The sequence below is a fragment of the Porites lutea genome, chromosome 6, assembly GCF_958299795.1.
Source record: "Porites lutea chromosome 6, jaPorLute2.1, whole genome shotgun sequence".
Lineage (NCBI taxonomy): Eukaryota > Metazoa > Cnidaria > Anthozoa > Scleractinia > Poritidae > Porites > Porites lutea.
Genome location: NC_133206.1, coordinates 15,950,167 through 15,960,298, shown reverse-complemented (window position 1 = coordinate 15,960,298; position 10,132 = coordinate 15,950,167). Strand labels below are relative to the sequence as shown.

Sequence of the window (10,132 nt, the reverse complement as noted above, 5' to 3'; positions counted from 1 at the left end):
TTCGTCAATCAGTCCCACAATCCTGGCAAATTAACTTTCGTAAACGCGTCGTTCTGAGAAAAAAGGCCGGCTATACAGAAGCCGCGTCGTCCTTTCAATTTCGACTTGAAAACATATCCATCGCGCACGATCCTGCGAGAAGTCTCGCGAGTTAGTTCCTTGATTTTAAGAGCTAAACCGCGATTGGCTAAAAATGTTTTACGTCACGGAAATCGTTTTGTCGCTCGGGTTCGCAGACGCTATTTTTCGGAGGGAGAGAAGCGACGACCGGAAATGCGTCTGCGCTTCGCAGGCTAACAACTAAGGGGAATTTTTTCATTGGCTTTTATAATTTTTGAACTTGATTCGGCAATATGAAAGCGCGCCGAGCTTTCCGCCTTTTCTTAGTCTCCTTTATTCAGTATTCTTCTTCTTGTGTTTTCTACTCTCGTTGCAGACCTGAATAGTTTTAATTCAGTCTTTAAACTGTTTGGAATTTTGCAAACGGAACTACCTGCGAGTGTACCTGGCATCCAAAAATACAATATTCTTTTTTAACTTCTGCCGATTGCAGATTTGAAGACTGTTTTTAAAAATTACGGGAAAAACAAACTATAAGATAATTGTGGTTTAATTTCCGGTGCACATCTTTTCATCGCGCCTTCTTTCCACCACTATCACTTGACATTCGATCCCTTTAATTAGAACATCTGTTTGCCTAAACTTCAAAAGCGTTTCTAATCGACGTCAAATTGAGCTTGCACTATCCGCCTCTTTGCTTTTACAAACACATTGCTGGAAGAACGGAACAATGGAAAGATCAACTCAATGCTAAATACTTCACTTGCATGAAAGTTCCTAATGCTCTTTTCCATTGGTCGCCAAGGACACTGTTTGCTCTGCAAATAAATTGCTTTTGCCGAGATTAAACCATCTATAAATTATTCATAGAGAAGCTAAAACGGTATGGACTAAGATGAACAGTTGTTTACGTATTTTTTCGATATCGTTTTCAGGGTATGGTCCGCCTCATGGATAGCATCCTTCTGGGATTTTACAAGCGAGACGTTTTAGTGTAATACTGCGGCCTTGGTGCCTCGGTGTACGGCCGAAGAAATGATCCTCGCAACCAAAACACCGAATGCCGGCAAAAGCAACAAGTTATGGCTTCAGGCTTTGTTTGCTTTGAGTCTGTTAACTTTACAACCAGGAGCTAGTGAAATTAAGTTGGGATTTCTACTACCGTACAACGTATCAGCGAATATGTCCGGTGGCTCTTCTGTAACGGGGAACGATTACGAGTCGGCGGTGCTTTTGGCCGTTGAAGCGATAAACAGTAGTTCTGCGCTATTTCCTGGGGAACATGTAACATTTATTCGTAGTGATACTCAGTGTAACGAGAAGGTTTCAGTGAATGCGATGCTGAGCCAGCTGGGCAAAGGAGTACAGGCTTTTATTGGCCCCGCGTGTACTTGTGAGACGCAAGCAAAGCTAGCGGCGGCTATCAATATCCCAATGATTTCCTATGTAAGTACAACATGAAAACAAAATGAATTAATGGATAAGAGTTAATAGTTTTATTGCAGTTCGGCATGTCGCGAACGCCATTGTCAAAAATGTTACTGTAGTTTTATTTTGAAGAAATCTTTACTTCCCCACCCCTGATTAAGCCCCATTCTAAGCTTTATCACAGTAGATTTAATGGCGCTTCTTTATTGCTCAGTATTAAAAGTGACTTGGTTCGAACGATTTCAGTTTGGGACCTAAATTTATAGCTAAAATTTCAGATACTGCGTTTCATTAACTCACTTGTCAATTCAAGTACCGAGTAGATTTCAATGACATCAGCTTATCGTCGACCGACGATTTTCGCTTGGTTGACCATGCACTTTACAAACCAAAGTTTATCGCACAAATGCTAGTCCTCTGGGAACCGACATGAACCGCATGATTATAGGAAGTACAGACAAAAACACTTCATCAGTTGTGTGCTCTTTTCACGGCGACATTGTCAAGGCTGCAAATTTCAATTTAGAACTAGTGCCTATTTAACTAAGGGTTGCGCCCACTTTCATCTATAGAACTTTAATGTTCCCCTTTTGTCGGCAGAACAGTCAATTATTTCCTATTAGAGTTCACATAAAAATCGTATATTATTGTGAAGCCGTCGATGGCCCCTGAATTGACAAGAGCTCTGAAGGACGAAAACCCGATTTCAAGTGAAAGCAAACATCGATTTTCAGGGTGAACTCTTTAAACAAAGAAAGTTTTGTTACGAAAAAACCGCAAATTAATTTGCACAAGGTAATGAGTGAGAACAGTTAATACAAAAGTGGACGCGAATTCGAACCTCCATTGTGAGCCCTTGCGGTTAAGAAAGTGCCTTTGTCACTGTAACTATCTATAAATGTATTCAAAGCGATTTTAAAAACATTAGGCGGGTATGTCACCACGGAGAACGGCAAAAAAATTATAGGTAATAATTCTCACGTAACATAAAAAGAGAAACGATTCAGAATGTAATTTTCCTTTTGGTGTTTCGTATTAAGTTTTGCATTGATGGCTTTCTGTTTTTGCTCACCAAGCTTGAAAATGGTTACCGTATCAACTTTTTGTTTTAAGTGGTGCCAAAACTGAAAACAGCGACTTTGCAAGCACATGCCGTTTCCATGGAGTTTGTGCTTAAGATTTAAAATATGAGAAACCGATCACTCTCACCGCGACAGATTAATTTACTATCTCTGGTTGTGAGCATATCACTGATCCTTAATGCTGGTATTAAACTGCCGTTACTCTGATAATGCTATTGTATGTGGCATTAGTATACCCTTACTTTATTCCACGAAAATGAGAAACTGTGAATAATTTTGGACGCAACACGACGGTATTTTGTACTTGCAAAATATTTACGTTTGCGTTTGAACCTTACCAATTTTAAAGTGATATTTTAAAGAGTTACGCAAAAATAAAGCCTTTATTGGGGAATATTAAAAATACTATAATATTTGATGAAGTGTGTAAATGTCATGCCATTAGCAAGCAAAACAATAACACAGGCGAAATCAATCACTGATAGAAAAAAAAATTAAATGTTGAAATAAGTTTGCTTGCGCATTTTAAGGATGCTAGGTAAAATCCTGCTTCATAAATTGAAATAAATTCCTATTGAAAACTCTTATGCACTTACTGCTGTCACTAATATCAGGCTCTTCAGAAGCAAACAAACAAACAAGCAAGACAGCAAAAACCAACTATTACGCTTTACCACAACGAAGAGAAAGTTAAGTTTGTCATTGAAGACATCAAAAATCTTGCAACTGAAATTTAGGCTTGAACCTTTCTTTTATTAAAATTCCTAGACCAAGATGAGAGGGGTTTTAATTCAAAATCCGTAATACTCTTCAAACGATACCTCTTTGTTAACCGTAGGCCTTTTTTTAGTCTGAAGATGCCCCCCTCCCCTCAGAAAAAATCGGGGACAGAGATGGGAGGGGAGCGATTGTAGTGATGATGTTGTTTATTTCTTAGGATTTTATAGAAATATCGTATTAGAATTTGTTGGTGAATAATTTTCACAGTTTGCATTGGGCATTTTTCAATTTTCACTCTAGGATTAATCCCTCGGAACCACAGAAGTTTGCTTCAATTTAGAGCTTGGAGGCATTGATTATACCTTTTAAGTTCGTTTTTTATTATTTAACGTATATTGAAATGATTAAGGTAAAAACTGACAACCTGAATAACACTTTCACATGTGGCGGCAGACGTTTAGACTTTGACTCATAATCAGATACCTTTTAAATTATCCAGGGAGAGATAACATGTCACAATTCAACCGATTTTATATTAAATGACAAATTCGTATGAAATGTGTTTTGAAAGGTTTACCCACGAATTAGGGATAATTTTGAGCTTTTTCGTTTTAAGCGTCGGCTTTATTTGAAGGATTTATTTTAACTCGGCCATTACTGTGTGTCAGATGGGACCGTGAAGAGGTAATTAATTATTTTAATAAAATGCTTTTTAACACCATGGGATATTGACGGGACATTATACTAAACTTTGAGATGCCGAATTGTAAATTAAACAAAAATTAATTCATTCGAAAGCACGATATTCGTTTCCACTTTTTATGCGAGGAATCATTTTGCGAACTGTCACGTCGTTCGATATCAAAACCTTTCTTATTAATGTTTCGTACAGACACCTTTCACGTCAACCGTAGTAAAAACGTCTTAATGACTTGATTTCAAGGCAAGATAAGAAATCACTTTTTTAATTACTGAAAGCAAGTTTTGTCGCAAAAGATATATAAAGCATTTTAAACGCCAAGTTTAGTTATTCTGACAAATCGGTTGTCATGCTCTCGCGAAAAAAATAAATCATATTAATAAAATAAACACGTAAACATGAAACAAAGAAAGAAAAAGGGGAAAGAAAGGAACGAAAACATCGGAACATGTTTAAAACAATTGTCGCCGTAGGTCTTGTAGTTTCAGGTATGCGCCATCACCAGCCGCTGTTGAGGGAATGAGCCGTTTACTTTAGGGAACTTCCAACTAATTGGAAAATTCGGTCTTCGTTAGTGAATCTATATCGAAAGATGTTTGGCTGCACAGATAGTCCTGCGACTTGGATTTTAATTAACAGACCTAGACAGTTAATCCGTTTTTTAAGCCTCTAGCTATAGCTTGATGGAAAGCGCCCTTTCTGGTCAGAAATCTCTTAATATTGTTATACAAAAATCTTTGGACATGATCTTAGAGATGGCTGCAACAAGATAACAATTGCAACGTTGTCACAAATCGAATAGTTACCGTATAGTAATATATTACACTATTCTTTTAGAAGGATAATCAGTAAAGGTATGATTTATAGACGAATCGAAGCAACCATGCAGTCTCCACAGTCCATCAATAATACTTCACTACATGTATTTTTCATTGCACACCTGTTTTGTAATAATTATAAACTGAATTTATTTTCCGATATTTCTGTAATTGTAAACTTTATCAGAAGCTTGAAAGCATGAATTTAAATGATAAAGGACCAAAAAATTTATTACATCCGCGTGTTAATGACTAGGCTTATTTCGATAAGAACTCTTCAATAAAAATATGACGGTGGTTCTTAATTTTAAAAAGAAACTGCAGCCTAAGACATGGAGGTAAATTGAACTGCAAATTTTAATTACGCCCGATATATCTTTTAATCATGAACAGTGACGTATACATTTGCTTTTAGCTGGCCATAAATTAAAATGTAATTCATAAAAAAATTATATCATTGATTTTACCGGTGCCAATAATACAAAAATTCTTATTTGAAAAAAAATTATCAGGATATATCCGCCTGTGGTTGACAAAATTTGACAGTTACTTTGTTTCCTGACGTGTTTGTAGACATTAAAAAACAAAAAAACAAAAAAAAGCAAGCCCTTTTTCATTTTTACAAAGCAACTTGAACAAAAAGTTATAAAGCAGAAAAACTTTCTATTGGGAAGTTTTCATTTTTGTTGCGGACAATCAGTCCCTCAAATATTGTTTCCCCTCAATTACACTCTTTTACTGTTCCACAATGTCAGGTGGTTCGTTTACCGTCCTCTAAGGGTGACGTTAGAAAACGAACAAAAAAAACAAGGTTGTTGAGGGCTTTAACGTTGCTATGCTTTAACGCGCGTTGTGCTTGTTGCGGTTTAATTTTATATGTGTAGTAATGGGTTTCAAGAAAAGGGGAATAACATATGAACCAAGGATAAAACTGAAAGACATCATGTATATGTTGTAGTTAATTTTTTATCTCAGGTAATTTTTATTTTTCCTTTGTTTCAACTTCGTTAGCATACATTATCATACCCAAAAACAAAAGAAAAACAAAAATTACCTGAGATAAAAAAATAACTACAACATATATATTGTTCATGTGCATGCACAATCTAATCGTTTAAAGGTTTTTAGTGTTTTTCCGGTAGTAAAAGGTCTTTTACGAAGAGAAGTTTAGGACTAGGAATTTAGGACTAGGTTACCCACCATTAGCGGAGCTGTTCTAGGTGGGCAACAATACAAGAATTGTCTCCCATAAGTAACTGCTAAGTTCAAGGTTCAAAAGTCGGGAAAAAGAGAAAGTAAATAAAGAGAAAGCAAAAACAAAATAAAATAAATAAATAAATAAATAAAAGGTAGCAGAATAATAGTAGTAAATATCAAAACTGTAACAAGTACGATCATACTAAATTTAACCATGGATATAAGGAAGAGAACACTTTAACTGAATAAGGAGTTGAGGTAGAAACTGGTAATGGGGCTCATATCAACATACTCCTCGCTCCTCACTCTCCAAAACCTTGACGAGTAACGTGTAATTTATGCTTGAAAGGGTCTTTTCGCTGTTCACTTAACGTAATAGTTGATTTAGATTTTGCATTATTTGTTTGCAATTATGTGAGTAGGAACTCTGCCAACAGTGTCTTTCTACCCCTTGCTCAATTTTAGCATGCTCGAGAAAAACTGACGTGTATAAATCGATTGAGATCTTTGTTGAGCATGCGCTGCATGTTGTTAGGATACAGTTTCGAACCCAGGACTAATAGCTGTGCGCTTGGTACAGCGGGCTCGATCAGTTACGACCAAAAGTTCATCAATAGTAGAACCGATGCTAGGGTCGTGTGTGGACTGCAAGAGTAACTCAATGTGTCTGGCTCTCTACTAGAAACGAAACATTAACGTACATTTTGTTAAATTAATTCTTTTAAACAGATGTGCACAGATGAAAGGCTATCGGACAAGAAACTTTTTCCTACATTTGTACGGACGATACCACCCATCAGCAGACTTGCTCCACCGGTGCATGCTCTGATGAGACATTTCAATTGGACTCGTGTTGGAATATTAAGTCAAAATACTCATCGTTGGTCTCAATGGCATGTTTTAGTTAACAATTTAAGAGGAGAGAATCTGGTGGTAAGTACTGTTCAGACGATGGTGTTTGGTGTTCATTATAATGAGTCTGGCTTGACTCTCAGCTTTGAAAAACTGCTTCAGACTGCAGCGAAAGAATCCCGAGGTGAGCTCAGTTTTGGAAGTATTTTGTTAATATTAAAGGCGAGGTTGACTCTACTTATTAGTGATACTGAATGTCCTGGTTTCAGTCACATGATTGAATGAACGATTCGCGCTACATGTAACGTGGTTACAAGTCTTTCAGAAACTGTATAGACTATCGTTACTGGTTGTTGCAGTAATAGCAGCTAGCATCGAAGTGCTAACTTACGTATACCTTCCTTTACTGGAAACCAGGAGCTCATTATCCAGAACTCATGACCCACACCAGGCCACAATAGAGAGTTACTGCATTTGGATCGGTAGCGTTGAGTTAGGTGAACTAAGATTTAATTTCTTGAGCATGCAAAAACGTTTTCAAGTTTGCGTTTCCAGTCGAAATATTGCACGAAAGTTGAACCTTTGCCTTTGTATCATTATGTTTAATTCATTTTCACAGGACCTTAACTGAAGGACATTCCTCATGGTATTTACTAAATAAATGCTGTTTAGAAGCTTATCATCATCATCATCATCATCATCATCATCATCATGATCGTCTTCGTCATTTCATCATCATCAGCAGTATCATCATCAAATACCATTTTCATTCTTCAAAATAAAACGTTCTTGGTACAATCTTGAATAATTCGTTGAAATTTCTTTTACAGTTGTCATTCTTGCCATGAATTACGCCTTAGCGGGTCAGGCCGTCAACTTCGCAGGGAAACTGGGTTTGAATCAGGGGTTCGCGTTCATGATGTTTGATCTAGATTTGGACCTCACGGGGAACACGAAGAAGAATCTTTCTGCAACATGGAGTAAAGACTGGGACGAGAGAGCCTTTCAATCAACTCTGCTTCTTTCAGTCAATAACAATGTAAGCAAAGAATACTTGACCTTTGTGGAAGATGTGAAAAGAAACAGGACCGGTTCTTTGAGTCAAGCACACACGGTAGGTACAAAAATGGCTCATTTTTCCTTTTTATGTTTTCCGCTCAAATTTCTCAGTCTGAATATCATGCCAGTCTCTTGCTTCACGATCCTGTTTTTCTTCCTTAAGGTATTCCCTTACATATCTATGGACGTTTTATATATTATTTTTTATTTCTTAGTTAACATTATCTGCATCGCCTTTATAAGTGTCGAGAAAATGGAATACATATGTAAAGTATTCAAGCAAATCGGAAGTATAATTATTATCATCTGAGATGTATAACAAGCTAGTTATAAACTCTTAAATAGAGACTCAGCTTTGTCTGTGAAAATCAGACCGTCAATCCAACCTCACTACAGGCGTAGGTGTCACGAGAACGAGCTAAATGGGTCAGGATTGGGGCTCAAGTCGAGCAATGCCTCCGGTGGTATATAGCAATAATTTAAGCTAGGTGTGGTTTCGGAGCTGCTACCATCCCAATAATATAATTTTTTGGACAAGTGTTGTCCATCACTACAATTTCCCGGCCGTTAAGGAGAACAGTGCAGGCATCTCCGCCATATAAGTATGGACGGGTTAGCCCTTACCTTCACCATTTATTTAAGAGCCCTTGCTTGCCTCCACCATATTTGGTTAGGGTTGAAAGGCTTTGCTTCCTCCATATGTTGGTACGGAGTCCTTTCCCCTGCTTCATAGGCTTCATATAGCAAGGGTAAAAAGATAATACCGACGCCACATGTGGCTTGAATCCCTGCCTCCGCCATGCCATGGCCAACGGTGAGAGACCTCACCTTCCCTAAGCCAAGGAAAAGAAAGGCCTTGCCACAGCTGTATGTAGCCAGGGTTACCTTGCGTCAGCCAACTGTTAGCATGGTAGTCTGGGAGACAATGGCACTAGTAGTAGTCATAATAACATCACCGTCAGCTTGATCCTCTGCTGGTATTAACATATCGTTTCTTGCTTTCAGCCTTCTATTTATGAGGCGTATTTGTATGACGCGGTATTTCAGTACGCCATAGCTTTAAACAAAACGGGAAAGCCAGTTAATTCTGATGGCAGGGAAATTGTTCAGTATCTGATGGGAAGACAATTTCGTAGTAAGTTGTCATTGTTAAAAATTTTGTCAGTGTTTCTTGTGGAATACCTCACTTTGAGCAATTGAATCGCTTACATATTTTGTTACGTTTCTGTATGCCAGGTATTCTGGGTTACGATCGGTTCATCAACTCAGATGGCAATGCAGAATTCAATCTGGTTCTGATGGACTATCGTGGAAACAATGACGGTAAGATTCACAACAAAAATAAGAGAAGCGGGCAAATAGAAGTGAATGTGGGACGAGTAGACACCATGTGTGCAAAGTCATCTATCTGAGGCACTTCGTAACCTACGACCTTAATATGGCTCACAACGGTTACTGGAATTATTATGACTTTCATGATCACAAGTTAGATCAATACTAAAAAGCTGTTTCATTTTACCGCAAAATAATGGTATCATACAAATGCCCAATTATTATTGAGTTATCGATGGACAGTTTTTGAAACTATTGTAATTATAGCAGCGTTTCACTAATGTTTTGGTCTGCTACGTATTCAGCTTCTGTGGTAAATACAAAAACAGTTATTCACAGTGTTGGTGAGCTGAGTTAATTTTATAGTAAATGAGTTAATTTGTATAGTTTTTAGGTTATTTATTGTTGTAATGCGCTTTTGATCACCTAGAATGTTAAAAAGCGCACTATAAATGAATAAATTATTATTATTATTATTATTATTAAATCGACCACAATTTTCCATGGTCTACACTCTTATAGACCATAGAAATGACGTCATAAAATGTTCAAAACTCAAGTGGAACCACAAAGTTTTGAACATTTTATGGCGTCATTTCTATGGTCTATAAGAGTGCATGTCATGGAAAATTATGGTCGATTTGTTTTTTACAATAACATCTATTTTTTTACGAAAAACCAAAAACAAAACAACCAGCACTGTGGGACATGTTAAGTCATTTCTTTGGTCTATACTCTCATAGACCATAGCTCTCGACCAATCAGCTCGCGAGGATTCCCTCAGTTATTGTAAAGAAGTGGATATTTTCCTCCATTTCGATGATTTGTTAAAAAAAAAAAAACGCGCGAATGAATGAACAATTAAGAAATGCGGGCAGGGTGAC

At 37.2% G+C, this 10,132-nt stretch overlaps 1 protein-coding gene across 1 annotated transcript in view; it reads left to right on the top strand.

Moving 5' to 3' along the window:
- The first annotated feature begins 983 nt into the window (after nucleotides 1-983).
- Nucleotides 984-10,132, top strand: part of LOC140941554 (atrial natriuretic peptide receptor 1-like) — a 51,220-nt gene continuing 42,071 nt past the window's right edge. Inside the window, exons 1-5 of the mRNA XM_073390578.1 lie at nucleotides 984-1,506; nucleotides 6,735-7,041; nucleotides 7,688-7,971; nucleotides 8,922-9,051; nucleotides 9,153-9,239. Coding sequence (XP_073246679.1) covers nucleotides 1,096-1,506; nucleotides 6,735-7,041; nucleotides 7,688-7,971; nucleotides 8,922-9,051; nucleotides 9,153-9,239 — 1,219 coding nt within the window. The 5' untranslated portion in view covers nucleotides 984-1,095. The remainder of the gene's footprint in view (nucleotides 1,507-6,734; nucleotides 7,042-7,687; nucleotides 7,972-8,921; nucleotides 9,052-9,152; nucleotides 9,240-10,132) is intronic.